This window comes from Saimiri boliviensis, chromosome 17, assembly GCF_048565385.1.
Source record: "Saimiri boliviensis isolate mSaiBol1 chromosome 17, mSaiBol1.pri, whole genome shotgun sequence".
Lineage (NCBI taxonomy): Eukaryota > Metazoa > Chordata > Mammalia > Primates > Cebidae > Saimiri > Saimiri boliviensis.
Genome location: NC_133465.1, coordinates 8194385 through 8209460, shown reverse-complemented (window position 1 = coordinate 8209460; position 15076 = coordinate 8194385). Strand labels below are relative to the sequence as shown.

The following is a 15076-nucleotide window of genomic DNA, read 5'->3' as shown; positions in this document are numbered from 1 at the left end:
TTTTAGTAGAGACGGGGTTTCACCATGTTGACCAGGATGGTCTCGATCTCTTGATCTCATGATCCACCCACCTCAGCCTCCCAAAGTGCTGAGATTACAGGCGTACATATTTTTAATTTACGTTAACTGTACCAGGAATGACATATGTTCCTATAGATCTTAATTGTTGTTGATGACATACTAATCGTTCAATTACCTGGCAACATCTTTAAAAACAATACAAACCATTTCTAGTCAGTGATTTAATCTCAACAGAAGATATCAAATTCTGTTCCTTACTTCTTTTTTTTTTTTTTTTTCTGGGAAGGTCCTTACTTCTAAATGGAGCACAATTTTTCTTAAATATCAATTAATCTGAAATGTTAAAAAAAGTCTTCCATTAGAATAATCTGGGAGCTTCTTCCAGCAGAAACGGTGTCTCAGGGCCTCATCTATGCCAAAACTTGATGTTTATATTTTGAAGGGATGAAGTGAGGAGTGGAATGAGCTATTTTCAGCTCCCCAAGGATGGGTGGGAAATTCAGGTCAACAGTCACATGCACACACACCCACACACATGTGCACACACACCCACACACACTTGCACACACACCCCTCACTGCCTCCATGGTTGTTGAGGTCTCCCTTGGAGTCTCTGCTCCACTCAAGCCTGGAGTTCAACCTATCTCAGACACGCCGTTTCCCGGAAGCTGTCTCGGTGCAGCCGTGAGCGCCCCCTGCCCTGCCGGTGCTCTGCGTTCTCCCCTTACCCCGTTCTCTGGCGTGGCCAGGGCCGAGTATAGCTTGCAGAGGGAGATGATACCACTGTACTCGGGCAGGGGCACCAGCTCCTTGCAGTTGTCCCTCTTAAAGGCCAGTATCTTGTTGATGAATTTCTCAAACATGCGTTGCAGGGGCTCCACCTCAGCCTGGAGTTGAAGAAGAAGGGGCTCTCATCCACCCTCATGTCCTGGAGGCCACCCTGGTTACTTCCCTGTCCTCAGTTCCCTTCATACCTTTGGCCTCTTCTCCAGCCACGACTGAACATAGGGCTTCCAGCCCAGGTCAACATAGTCAGTGTAGACCATCCCGCAGCGGGACACGGTGGCCGGAGAGGCCACTGCCAGGTTCTCCACTTCGAACAGGAGAGATACCTAAGGACATATGTTTGTCAGAACCTTCTATTTCCCTGCATCCCCCACCTTCAGTAATAATAAAACACTCAGAACTTGGATGCCATAAATTTACAAACAATATGCTGGTTTTTTTTTTTGTTGTTTTTTTTCAGAGACAGAGTCTTACTCTGTCACCCAGGCTGGAGTGCAGTGGCGTGATGTTGGCTCACTGCAACCTCTGCCACTCAGGTTCAAGCAATCCTTCCACCTCAGCCTCCAGAGTAGCTGGGACTACAGGCGTGCACCACCACACCCAGCTAACTTTTGTATTTTTTAGAAGAGACGGGGTTTTATCCTGTTGGCCAGGCTGGTCTCGAACTTTCGACCTCAAGTGATCTGCCCACCTTGGCCTCCCAAAGTGCTAGGATTACAGGCAGGAGCCACTGGGTCCAGCCCAGTTTGCTTTAAAAGATATTAGAGCTTATTCAAGGTTGTTCTCATGAAAAATCACTCTCTTGTTCGCCTTGTTGGAGTGGGTGGAAAAGGGTGTACTTGTCAGTCCTGAATTGGCATCCCAGGGTGTGCAAACAGAGGGAACGAGCTGAGGATGGCTGCCCAAGCCTGCACAATGCTTAGAACACAGTGCGGGGTTTTTTTTGTTTTTGTTTTTGTTTTTGTTTTTGTTTTTGTTTTTGTTTTGAGACAGCCTCGCTCTTGTTACCCAGGCTGGAGTGCAATGGCAAACTCTTGGCTCACTGCAGCCTCTGCCTCCCAGGTTCAAGTGATTCTCTTGCATCAGCCTCCTAAGTAGCTGGGATTACAGGCGCACGCCACCACGCCAGGCTAATTTTTTGTATTTTTAGTAGAGACGGGGTTTCACTATGCTGGTCAGGCTAGTCTCGAACTCCTGACCTCAGACAATCCATCCGCCTTGGCCTCCCAAAGTGCTGGGATTACAGGCGTGAGGCACCGCACCCGGCCAGAACAGAGTGTTTTTCTTATCATTGTTCTCATTAGTCACGGAAGGCAAAGTATTTTTTCTTCAGCTGCAGGTTTCTCTGAATCCAGGCACCCTCCTCCTCAGTTCTCTCCTGCAGCACCTGCCCTGCTCTGAGGTTTCTGGCCGTCCTCCCCAGCCACAGCCCATGCTCTCCCGTGCTGGCCTCTGCAGGCCCTCGGGAGTCAGCCACACCCCTGACCTGCTCGGGCATCGAGATGCGCTCGCCGTTGATGAGGGTCAACACCTTGTTATCATCCATGACGGAGTTCATGCTCTCGATCCACAGCGTGTCCACAGGGCCATCGAACAGGATCCACTTCTCATCGGGTTTCTCATCTGAGTAGACGGTGGGTGACGAGGACACCAGGGAGCCACTCACCTCGCACCCTCCACTCATGCTCCTCGGAGACGCAAGCTACGCTTCCTTGTCCTTTGCCATGCCCCAAGTATTTCTCTGGGGACTTGGAACTCCCCATCCCCAGACTCCTTACCCCCTTAGAGGATTCAGGTCTCTGCCCTCTACACTCCACGATCCTTCAGATACCTGCACATGCTGTCCGCATGACGCTGGACAAGATGCCATCTGTCCATTCATTGGTGCTGAGGTCGTATTCCCCATACAGTTCCCCTAGGGACAATGCCTTGGGGTTCAAAGGGAACTCCTGAAAACGACACCAGAAGGGTTTTAGCTGCTGATAGACAAAGGCCCCCCTTTATTTCCAGCCCCCTCTTAGATACATGCCTTTTCCCCTCCCTCATCTCTCCAGCCCTCCTGGCCCTGCAAGGTCCTCCGTGGCCCTGACATTCCACTGTCTTCTTACTACTCAAGTCTCTGCCCCCGACTCCACTGCCCCAGCCCCGTACTCTAACAATGTTGAAGTTAGGGTCTCCAGCGCGACATAGGCAGGACAGGGAGGCCTGCAGGATGCGCCACGAGGCAGTCTTGCCGCTGCCCGTGCAGCCCACAATCATGGTGGCGTGGCGGGAGTTCTTGGTTTCGTACAACTGGAAAACCTTGGTGAGGGTGAACGGAGTGCTCTGCAGGCCCATATTTCGAATCTCCTGCTCAACAGTCTCCCGCAGCTGAGGGAAGGGAAAACACAGCAAGTGGAAGAAAAAGGATGAGGACTTTCAGAATCTCCCCAGTGCCAGGGAGAAGATGTTCAAACTGTTAACAGTGGCACCAGGGCCCTCCACACTCTGCCTTTGTTCACTCAGTGGGAAGCTGGGCAATCGCAGAGTTGAAAGATTGAGCTCTGGAGTCCACCCCTGGTTCCCCAGCTCTCAGCTGTGATCCTGGGTAAGGTACTCTCCAAGCCTCAGCGTCCTCATTGGCACAGTGTCTTACATGTAACTCTACACTTTTTTTTCTCTTTTTTTTTGACATAGAGTCTTGCTCTGTCGCCAGGCTGGAGTGCAGTGATGCGATCTCAGCTCACTGCAACCTCTGCCTTCCCAGTTCAAGCGATTCTCCTGCCTCAGCCTCCCCAGTAGCTGGGACTACAGGGGTGCGCCACCATACCCAGCTAATTTTTGTATTTTTAGTAGAGACGGGATTTCACCATGTTGGAAAGGATGGTCTTGATCTCTTGACCTTGTGATCCACCCACCTTGGCCTCCCAAAGTGCTGGGATTATAGGAGTGAGCCACCGTGCCCAGCCAGCCCTATACATTTTTTGTTATTATTCAGCAAATATTTATTAAGCTTCTACAATGTGTGCCAAGCACTGTGCTGTGTGCCAGGGATACAGCTTGGAACAAAATAGGTTTTGTCCTATTGCAGAGCTCACAGTATGGTGGGAGAGCTTGATTAATATTAAAGACATTATTACCTAAGTTAAAAAATGATGCTTGAAGAACCATGACCTAACAGACCGGCCCCAGAATAGCCTGCCATTTTAAAACACCCAGCTCATGTAGCCAAATAATTTCAAATAGATACGAGATTGTTACTTGCACTAACAGGCCTCGCCAGTATCACTTCCTTCCACTACCTGAGTAGTAATTTTATTAGTACGTTTTGTGTGTGCACCTGCGTTTAGTGTCATCAACAAGTTTAATGTCACATTCTCTATTTATTCAGTCAAAAATATTCTCAACTGGGCACAGTGGCTCACGTCTGCAATCCCAACACTTTGGGAGGCTGAGGCGGGCAGATCACCTGAGGTCAGGAGTTAGAGACCGGTCTGGCCAACATGGCGAAACCCCGTCTCTACTAAAAACACAAAAATCAGCTGGGCGTGGTGGTGGGTGCCTGTAATCCCAGCTACTTGGGAGGCTGAGGCAGGAGAATTGCTTGAACCTGGGAGGCAGAGGTTACAGTGAGCCGAGATCTGTCTCAAGAAAAAAATACACACACACACACACACACACACACACACACACACACACTAGTCAGGTGTGGTGGCATCGTGCCCATAATCCCAGCTACTCAGGAGGATGAGGCATGAGAATCGCTTGAACCCGGGAGGTGGAGGTTGCCATGAGCCAAGATCGCACCACTGCACTCCAGCCTGGGCAACAAGTGCAAAACTCTCTCTCTCAAAAAAAAAAAAAAAAAAAAAAAAAGTCCCCCTGAAGCCTTCAGGTTTGCTCCAGTCCAGATTGCCTTCTCTTGGAAGACAATTTCCCATCTCTCCAAGTTCACCGTCATCCTGTGACCTCCATTCACCAACATCCCAAGGATTACTGTAGCCTCCCCGTTACACCAAATCTTGTTTCTTGTCTCCCCTTTCATGGTATGCTCCTGTATTTAAGTAGAGCACATTTTCCATAGATTTTGGAGAAAGGAGTAGTTGTGACTACAGGAGCACAGCACCATGCCTTCCTTTGTTTTTTGGTTTTTTAAGAGATGGAGGTAGCCGGGCACGGTGGCTCAAGCCTGTAATCCCAGCACTTTGGGAGGCTGAGGCGGGTGGATCACGAGGTCAAGAGATCGAGACCATCCTGGTCAACATAGTGAAACCCCATCTCTACTAAAACACAAAAAATTAGCTGGGCATGGTGGCGCGTGCCTGTAATCCCAGCTACTCAGGAGGCTGAGGCAGGAGAATTGCCTGAACCCAGGAGGCGGAGGTTGCGGTGAGCCGAGATCGCGCCATTGCACTCCAGCCTGGGTAACAAGAGCGAAACTCCGTCTCAAAAAAAAAAAGAGAGATGGAAGTCTTGCATTGTTGCCCAGGCTGGTCTTGAACTTCTGGCCTGAAGTGATCTTCTTGCCTCAGCTACCAAAGTGTTGAGATGACAGGCATGAACCACAGCACACCCTATCAGTCTCAGTATCTGAAGTAAGTTTTCATGGATCTGATTCCACTGTCTGTTGTTCTTCTGGGTCCCATTCATGGTTTCTTGCTTCCTTGTATGTTTTGTGATTTTTGACCATGAGTTGCTCATTTTCTTGGACTTTTACCTGTGGTAATTCTTCGAAGTATGAGTTGAAGTTTCATTCCTCCAGAAATATTTTGCTTTTGCTTCCTCCATTCACCTGGGGGCACTAACAACCTAGAACTACTTAATATTAAAATCTAAGCTTGCGTTTTCTTTTCTGATTACACAGTAGGATAAATGATGACAAGAAACCATGTGAGAGCTAGTGTGTGGTTAAGAAACCTCAAAGGAGATTTGGTCTTTTTCTTCCATTATCAGAGGTCAAAATAAGCAAGTTTCTGTCCCGTATGTACCCTTCTAAATCGCAGGCTTCTCCTTTTTCCATCTCCTGAGGGTGTTGCCCTTGTGGACTGGGATTTCCGCAGCACTGTGATTTCTTTTCTGTCTTCAGACTTCAGCTCTTCATCTCCTATCCCCACTGCCTTAAGTTCAACAACAGTTTTCAGGGAGAAGGCCAGCTTTGGTACTCACTTGCCTCCCAGGGTTCCTGCTTTAACTCCCCACCCTCCTCAATTCCTGGAATTCTTTCTTGTCAGCTTAGCAATGCATGAAAAAGGATGTTGTTATTCTATTTGTATCCATCATTTTAGTAGTTTCCATTGAAAGGATCATTCAGGGAATCTAGACTACCACAATGCCGGAGAAGAAAGTTCCTATTCTTTTTTCTTTTGAGATGGAGTCTCACTCTGTCACCCAGGCTGGAGTGCAGTGGTGTGATGTTGGCTCACTGCAACCTCTGCCTCCTGGGTTCAAGTGATTCTCCTGCCTCAGCCTCCCGAGTAGCTGGGACTATAAGCACAAGCCACCACACCCAGCTTATTTTTAGTAGAGACAGGGTTTCACCACGTTGGCCAGGATGGTCTCGATCTCTTGACCTCGTGATCTGCCAGCCTTCAGCCTCCCAAAGTGCTGAGATTACAGGTGTGAGCCACCGTGCCCAGCCATTCTTATGCTTTCTAAAACCCCCTCTTCCATTCCACTGCTCTCTGATACCAAATGGCTTCTAGCAGCTTCTCCTCAAAACTACCTGATGAGGTGAGAAGTAGAGGCACGGAGGACTGATGGGCACAGAGAAAGTGCAAAGTCAGCAGATTAGAGGCTTGATGAAGTCAGCACTGCTGCATGGATGCGCCTGAGCAGGTCAGTGGTGGAGGGAGTTGGGGTCAGAGAGCAGAAGATTTGAATAGTCTATCGCTTTATGCATAAGGAAGTCCAAAGAGAGGTCAACTGACTTGCTCAAAGTCATAGCTAGTAGATGGCAGCACAAGGCTTGGAAGCCAAGCTTTCTGTTCCCACATGCATATTCACATATGTGGTCAGAGAGTGTGTGGTTTTGTGTTTTTGTTTTGTGTTTTAAGATGGGGTCTTGCTCTGTCACCCAGGCTGGAGTGCAGAGGCATGATCTCAGCTCATTATAGCCTCGACCTCCTGGGCTCAACCAATCCTCCTACCCCAGCCTCCTGTGTAGCTGGGACTACAAGCGTGTGCACCACCACGCCTGGCTAATTTTTGTATTTTTTGTAGCTATGGGGTTTCACCATGTTGCCCAGGCTGGTCCCAAACTTCTGGACCCAAGCAATCTGCCCACCTCGGCCTCCCAAAGTGCTGGGATTACAGGCCTGAGCCACAGCGCCCAGTTGGGGAGAGTATTAAGGGACAACTACCTTGCCATAGTCAATGACAGGCAGCTCAATGTTGGGAAACAGATCTTGCACGATAGCATTGAACAGAGGCACGTCAACTGAAGTGAGCTTAGCAATGTTCATATCTCTCATTGAGAGCAGCAGAACCTGGATGGGAAAAGACAGAGACTCAGGCTTGAGGAGCCAGGGCGTAGGCCCCTCACCTCCAAAGGGCTTCAGGGAGGGTGCCAAGAACAACAGATACACCGGTTAGCAATTATTAACGCAATGGGCAAGAAGGCGACAGGGACGAGGCAGGAGGGTGGGAATCCCAATCTGGGGAAAGAAAAGGTCTGAAAGGCTTGAGAGAAGTGACACAGGCCCAGTGACAGTGAAAGGCCATGTTCTCGCTCTACCTCTTCATCCGTCAGATCCGGTTGCAGGCGGCGCTTCTTGCCAGCGTAGCGCAGAAGGGAGGTGAGGGCACGCAGGCCAAAGTCATAGTGGTCCTGTCTGGAGAGCTGCTGCACGGCCAGTGAGTAGAGTGTATACACCTTCTTGGCCAGAATCTGAGGACCCAAAACAGAGGAGAAAACAGTCCATCTCCCTACAAATCCCTCTGCTTCATCTCAGGACAGTCAGAGGCAAGAAGCCAGGTCTCAGGACACGAAGCAGCTAGCAGGTGCTCTACAGACTCCTAACAAGAAGATCGTGTGAATCACACCATCGTCAATTAGTGATATCACAGAAGAGGAGCCTCGCTCCTCTGAATTCTTCTCCACCCACATCCCACTGACCATAGTCTAAGCTCTTTATAGGATAAGCTGACTGTAGGGCCTTTGGGGAGTTCCTCTGGCCAGGGAATGATTATGAAAGGGAATTAAAATCATTGGAGAAAAGGGATTATTAAAGAGTACCTTGCAGTTGCTAAAGCCCTCTCCAAAGAGAATGATTTCTGCAATGAGGGTGGAGTCAGGCACCACCATGGCAATCGGACGGAACATGGATTTCAGATTTTCAGGAAGCTCTGTGCGGCCAGCATAGCCTGGAAAACAATGCCACTTTTTATGAATCATGTATTTCCTCATCTTGATTTGCTTCCCAAAGTCACTTTCCAATCAATCTCATCTTCTCCCACCTAACACCATTCGTAACCTTCACCCCAACTCCGAGATCACATCCTTTCTCATCTCAGCCCCAGCCCTTCCCACTCCACTTTGGTCTTCTTTCTTATCTCTGGTCCTTTCTTTACTCTCTGCACGGCCCTGTTTCAAACTCAAAGAATAGAGCTGTCAATCTCCCATCTCTCCAAGTTCTATGTATAGCTCACATCAGTCCTAGTAGAAATCACAGCAGTTCCTCTTATTCGTTCAGTTCCTAAACGCTTTCCTATGCCTGTGCTGTCCTAGACCCTTCCCCCAGAGCTGTTCTTAGGGAACAGTAACGAGAGATGCTTGGGCCTGCTGCAAAAGAGACGGCAGACAGACCAGAACTCTGGGAGCTAGCCCAACGGGAGGAGACAGCTAAGTATCTTGAAAGACGATGGCTACGGCTGGGCGCGGTGGCTCATGCCTGCAATCCCAAAATTTCGGGAGGCCGAGTGAGACTCCATCTCAAAAAAAAAAAAAAAGACAAGGGCTACATATACAACATATACAACATAAGTGGTTATTAATCCTTTTAGGGAAGACAGTAAGATTGCCTCCCCTTCTCCCAGAAAGTTGTGCGTTTATCCTTCTCTCCCCTTTGCTATCTTTAGCCAGACTTCCTTAGCGATATACTTTTGAATGGAAGGGGGAAGACGAGGATCCACAGTTTTGCCCTGGATACCAGGTACCAAGTTCCTCCCACCCCGGGAACCCCATCCACTCCCTGCCACCTACCAGGATTCATGGTAATGAAGATCCCACAGGACCACACCAGGTTGATTTCAAAGCCCTCAAAATGGAAACGGGTGAGGCCGGCAGCCAAGGCGGATAGGATGGACAGGATCTGCTGGGCCACCACCGACAGCACCTCAACGTTGATGCGGTTAAACTCATCAAAGCAGCCCCAGGCTCCAGTCTGCGGGGTTCGAGGCAGAGTCACCGGGAGCAAGAGAGGTGCCCCAAGATGCTAGAAAGCATGATTAACATACCCCCCTTTCTTAAAACGTTTCACTAGGTGAGGCTGCCTCCAGAATAGACGCAGGGAGAAGGGCACAGGAGTACACTGTCGTAGCCTCTGGCCACAGCTTTCCATCAGACGGGGCCAATCTGGGATGATGCTAGAAAGTGTAGGTTGGGAAGATACCGGGGTTGGGAACTTGTGCACCCTGAGTGTCTACTCTGCTCCAGTGTACACGCATTATTTTCTTTAATCCTTTATCATCTGATTTTGCAAATAAGCTACGTGAAGCTCAGGAAGGGGAAGGGACTTTCCCAGTTTTAAGAATTACATGTAGCTGGACGCGGTGGCTCATGCCAGTAATCCCAACACTTTGGGAGGCCAAGATGGGTGGATCATGAGGTCAGAAGTTCGAGACCAGGCTGGTCAACATGGTGAAACCCTGCCTCCACTAAAAATACAAAAATTAGCCAGGCATGGTGGCGCACACCTATAATCCCAGCTACTCTGGATGCTGCGGCAAGAGAACTGCTTGAACCCGAGAAACGAAGGTTGCAGTAAGCCGAGATCGAGCCACTGCACTCCAGGAAAAAAAAAAAAAAAAAAAAAAAAAGAATTACACATGATGCAGTGTTGTGAAGCTACAAAGCACTGAACTAGATTTGGGTTTCAGTTTATTTTCTGGGATGAAAAGGTAGTTAAGGGGTCTGTGGCACAGGGTGGCAGGATACTGACCTGGGCCAGACCTGAGTACATTCGACCCATGGACTTGTAGTCCAGGCCCTCAGAGCAGTTGACCACAATGACGTATATGCCCAGGGCCTTGCCCAGGTCCTTGACGGTCTCCGTCTTTCCTGTGCCTGCCGGGCCTTTGGGGGAACCCCCTCGGTGCAGGTGCAATGCCGTGGTCAGTGTCATGTAACACCTGAGAATTGAGGACAGGACTGAAATCAGAGTCCGCTCAGCTTCTGCTGCCCCCACCCCGGCCACCTCACTCATCCCCCGCAGCAGACCTGTCAGTCAGCGGGGTGATGACAAGCCGGCCCGAGTTACCCAAGTACTCATAGCTATACTGAAATTGAGTGTTGGTCTGTCGGATCACACAGTCATCGAGATCCTGGGGAGAACAGGAGAGAGGTGGGGCTTGGAAGGAGAGTTAGAGCTGGGACAGTGACTGAGAGTGAGGCTCAGAGTTGTCAGGGAGGCTGCAGTTAAGGGATCAGGGTTCCCTTTTAGAGTTGAAAAGGGGAGTGGCTTATGGCCAAGACGGAAAATGGGTTTCGCATTGCACGTCCACCCCAACCTAATGCAGCAACCACCTGGAGTGTTTCTGAGTCCTGTTCAAGTGACAGTCACAGTGAGCCCTGGCTGGGACAACTGCATGCCACTCCTGATCGTGGGGAGATGGAATGAAGAACTGGATTAGGGCACTGGGACAGGACTAAGGGTCGGCTGAGGATATCCTCGGATTTAGAGAACGTGAACGCAATGAAAGCATTAGGATCCGTTTTAGGCTAAGAGAACGGGAGTTGGCTCATCTGGCACCTTCTCCCAGTAGAACCGAAGTTGGCTGAGCCAGTCAAAGGAATTGACATCCATGAGGCCACTCTTGTAGAGCTTCTCCAACACATCCCGAGCATGAATTTCTATGGTCACCAGAGCCACAATTTTAAGCCGCATGATCTTGGTCAAGTTCCCCCTGATGGCTTCTGAATACTTATTCAGGATGGACACCTGTGGCATGAGGCAGCAAGGAAGAGAGCAGGCAGAACAATGCGGCCAAGGCTTGCTCCCCCTCGCCCCCACCCAGCACCGCTTCCAAGCCGGTGCCCATCCCACCGGCTGGAACTCCCGGTAATTCTGCTCCACTGAGGACTGCCCCCACTGGGCTTCCATCACAGAGCCCTTCCATCTGGCCCTCTTCCACCAGCTCACCTCTAATTCTGACTGCTGCCTCCCTCCAATTCCAGCTCCAGGCCTAGCCCATACTTGCAGAGCACCCACCTGCTTTTTACTTTTTTTTTTTTTTCTTTTTTTTTGAGACAGAGTCTTGCTCTGTTGCCCAGAGGCTGGAGTGCAACAGTGTGATCTCTGCTCACTGCAGCCTCAACCTTCTGGGTGTGCCCCTAGCTAATTTTTGTATTGTTTGGTAAAGAAGGGGTTTCACCACATTGCCCGGGCTGGTCTCGAACTCGTGGGCTCAAGCGCGTGGGCTCCGCCCTGCTCTGCCTCCCAAAGGGCTGGGATGACAAGCATGAGCCACCGAGCCCAGCCTCCCACCTGCTTCTTCTTCATGACCTTGAGGATTTTCTTGTCTCCTCGCTCCTTCGCCGTCAGCAGGCACTTGGTGACATCCGCTGTCCACTGGATCTGACTGGCAGTGATTACCACCTGAGGATGTACAGAAGCCATGTCCCAAAGCCCCGTCCTCAGCTACCCACACGGCCCAGCTCCCAAGTCCCAGCTATTTCAAGGACGATGTGCCTCTCCCAACTGTGCCCAGTCTGCTCTGAAGGATGGGACACGGGCCTCAGGTCAGGAGCTAAGGGTCCAGCTTGAAGTGTACCAGAGCCACAGCCCAGAAAGGGGGGTAAGAAACCATACTGTATGAGACTCAAGATTCTGTCTTTCCACTGGCTGCCTCCTTTTAACTCCATCTTCCTTGTTCCCTCATTTCTTTACTTTTTTTATTTTTATTTTTATTTTTTTACATGGAGTCTTGCTCTGTCGCCCAGGCTGGAGTGCAGTGGCAGGATCTTGGCTCACTGCAACCTCCGCCTCCTGAGTTCAAGGGATTCTCCTGCCTCAGCCTCCTGAGTAACTGGGATTACAGGCGTGCGCTACCACTTCCAGATAATTTTTTGTATTTCTAGTAGAGACTAAAAATACAGGGTTTCATCATGTTGGCCAGGTTGGTCTTGAACTTCTGACCTCAAGTGATCTGCCCACTTCGGCTTCCCAAAGTGCTGGGATTACAGGCGAGAGCCTCAGTGCCCGGCCCTTGTTCCCTTATTTCTATGGATCCAGCTCACCTGGCCAGCCCACTCCTTCACCCACTTGTCCCTCTTGTTAAGGAACTTCTTGAGGGCCAGGCGGCAGTTCCGGAGAAGGTCCCGCAGGGTCACCCTCATGGTCCGTTCCACATCGCCGAGCCAGGACTGGGGGAGATGGAAGAAAAGAACAGTTCAGCCTCAGGGGCAGGGCCAAGGTCCCACACAGGGAAGGCACTTGGGAAGTGGCCCTCCAGGGCTTGGTACCCTGAGAAAAGCAGGAACGGGCAACAGCTGGTCTCAAACTCATGGGCTCAAGCGTGTGGGCTCCTCCCACCTCTGCCTCCCAAAGTGCTGGGATTACAAGCATGAGCCACAAGAGAAATGGATCCCTGGGAGAAATGGAGGCTAGGAGCCAGATGGTCTGACTTTCAAAGGAAATTTCCGTTCAGAGCAGATTGGCATTGTCAGGAATGGCAGGAGGGAGGCGAAAGAGTGACTGTCGGCCATTCCCAGAGCTCCTCTCTCCTTGTGGAGCCACGCGAACTTTCTATAGGAAGAGGAATCAGCTTGGTCCTCAGACCCTCACCACTGCTCACCTCCACCGGCCCTTCTAAAAGCACCGAGTGAAGGAAGTCAATGTACTCGCCGTCACCCGAGAACATTCCCACAGCTTCCCATTTGCTGCTGGGCCCTCCAACCTGCAGAAAACAGAAGCTATTCACAGCCTGGACTGCCCATGCTTGGCATCCACCTAGAAGTACTGGGGCCTTTTGAGGGTAATTTCTGCTCCTCTCCCCTCCTCTCAATATTACCAATTCTAAGAAGTCCTATCTCCTGAGGATCGAGAATCATTGATTAACCTGGTCCTCTTGTTGGGAGGGCTGGGTCCCCTCCAAAGCGTTTCATACCCCAACACCCTCCCTTCCCCACCCACCATCTCACCGAGGCCACTGCTACCGACCTTCTGGATTCTCAGCAACTTGATGTTGTCAAAGCATTTTTTGAGGTGTGGCTGCACGGCCTCTGGGTTTCGGGACTGGCCCAGAATCTCCAGCAGGTCATCGTTGGACAAGAAGTAGAAGCGGGGGAAAATATGTCGCTTGGTCTCTAAGTACATATCCAGAGACTTCTGAATGTCTTCCAGGATTGTGTTCATCTCTATCAACGTGTCCAGGAGGCCTGGGAAGAAGAGTGATGAATGACATTTGATGGCCTTCTTTCCACTGCTCTGAGGGGATCTGGATGCCCCAACTTTGTGTTATTTGCCAGCTCTTGAACAGTGGGGCACAGACTACCATGAGGGTTTCTGGATGCAGAGAAGTATCCCAGACCCTCTACCATGCTCATCCCATTCTCTCCATTAATTCATTCCTCAGTATTCATTACGCACTATTGCACATGTTACCATTTATGCATGAATGATACATCGTATGTGATTTCATTAATACTTATCCATAGTTTCACTTTCCATGGTTGCAACTACCTGCAGACAACTGTGGTCTGAAAATACTGAATGGAAGATTCCAGAAATAAACAATTCCTAAGTTTTCACTGGACACTGTTCTGAGCCGTGTGATGTAATCTCTCCCCATCCTGCTCTGTCCCCCAGGATGTGAATTAACCTTCTGTCCAGCGTCTCCACGCAGTGGAGGTGTCCTGCCCGTGAGTCACTTCGTAGCCCTCTCAATTATCAGATCAACTTTTGCAACATCACAGCAGTGCCTGTGTTCAAGTGACCCTGATTTCACCTAACAATGTAAGCAAAAGTCCAAGAGTAGTGATGTTGCCAATTCAGATAGGCCAAAGAGAAGCCGTAAAGTGTTTCCATACAGAGCTTCCTTCCTGAAGGGAAAAGGTGAAAGTTCTCAGCTGAGGTTGCTGAGATCTACAGTAAGAATGAATCTTCTATCTGTGAAACTGTGAAGGAGAAAGAAATTTGTGATTGTTTTGCTGTCACACCTCAAACTGCAGAAGTTACGGCCGCGGTGCATTAATAAGTGCTCAGTTAAGATAGAAAGGGCAGGACACACGAACAGAAAACATGTTCTGACTCATGGCAATTGGGCTCAATACTATCTGAGGTTTCAGGCATCTGCCAGGGGTCTTGGAACATATCCCCAGTAGGTGGGGGACACTGTATAACACAACCGCCTAAGAACTTGGGGGTCAAGTCCATCTTCCCTCATTTTCCATGGGCAAAAAAGGAAAAAGGGCTGGGGGAAGGGCTTGGGAATCCTGGGGCCAATCCAAGAGCTTCTGAAAAGTAGAGATTACCCTCCACCACAAGCCAAATCATTTTATTTAGATACATGTCATGTACACACAGTGAAATAAATCTGCAAGGACTAGGGTTGCCAGTGTCCCTCATGTCACAGCAAAAAGAATCCCAGAATGGGGTGGCAGAAGACCCCCGATGAAACAGTAGTTCCTTTTTTTTTTTTGAGACAAAGTCTCACTCTGTCACCCAGGCTGGAGTGCAGTGGCACGATCTTGGCTCACTGCAACCTCCACCTCCCAGGTTCAAGCAATTCTCCTGCCTCAGCCTCCCAAGTAGCCACCACACTCAGCTAATTTTTGCATTTTAAGTAGAGATGGAGTTTCACCATGTTGGTCAAGCTGGTCTCAAACTCCTGATCTCAGGTGATCCACCCACCTCGGCCTCCCCAAAGTGCTTGGATTACAGGCGTGAGCCGCCATACCCAGCCCAAACAGTAGTTCTTTTACTTACTGGCATGTCAAGTAACTTCCTCAAGCTTTTATCTCTTTGTATTTTTTTTTTTTTTTTTTTTTTTTGAGACAGAGTGTCGCTCTTGTTACCCAGGCTGGAGTGCAATGGCGCGATCTCGGCTCACCGCAACCTCCGCCTCCTGGGTT

The 15076-nt window shown here is 49.8% G+C and overlaps 1 protein-coding gene across 5 annotated transcripts in view; it reads right to left on the bottom strand.

Annotated features, from left to right (window-relative positions):
• The window catches only part of DNAH2 (dynein axonemal heavy chain 2), a 120523-nt gene that overhangs the window by 46190 nt on the left and 59257 nt on the right, over nucleotides 1-15076 (bottom strand). For all 5 annotated transcript variants that reach the window (XM_074388138.1, XM_010339803.3, XM_074388137.1 and 2 more), the window contains 16 exons: nucleotides 13164-13381; nucleotides 12799-12900; nucleotides 12242-12367; nucleotides 11490-11600; nucleotides 10755-10943; nucleotides 10223-10326; nucleotides 9945-10134; nucleotides 8987-9167; nucleotides 8021-8148; nucleotides 7520-7672; nucleotides 7146-7271; nucleotides 2959-3177; nucleotides 2639-2756; nucleotides 2294-2430; nucleotides 996-1133; nucleotides 750-908 (listed from right to left, as the gene is read on the bottom strand). In XM_074388138.1, the coding sequence (XP_074244239.1) occupies nucleotides 750-908; nucleotides 996-1133; nucleotides 2294-2430; nucleotides 2639-2756; nucleotides 2959-3177; nucleotides 7146-7271; nucleotides 7520-7672; nucleotides 8021-8148; nucleotides 8987-9167; nucleotides 9945-10134; nucleotides 10223-10326; nucleotides 10755-10943; nucleotides 11490-11600; nucleotides 12242-12367; nucleotides 12799-12900; nucleotides 13164-13381 (2399 nt within the window). The remainder of the gene's footprint in view (nucleotides 1-749; nucleotides 909-995; nucleotides 1134-2293; nucleotides 2431-2638; nucleotides 2757-2958; nucleotides 3178-7145; nucleotides 7272-7519; nucleotides 7673-8020; nucleotides 8149-8986; nucleotides 9168-9944; nucleotides 10135-10222; nucleotides 10327-10754; nucleotides 10944-11489; nucleotides 11601-12241; nucleotides 12368-12798; nucleotides 12901-13163; nucleotides 13382-15076) is intronic.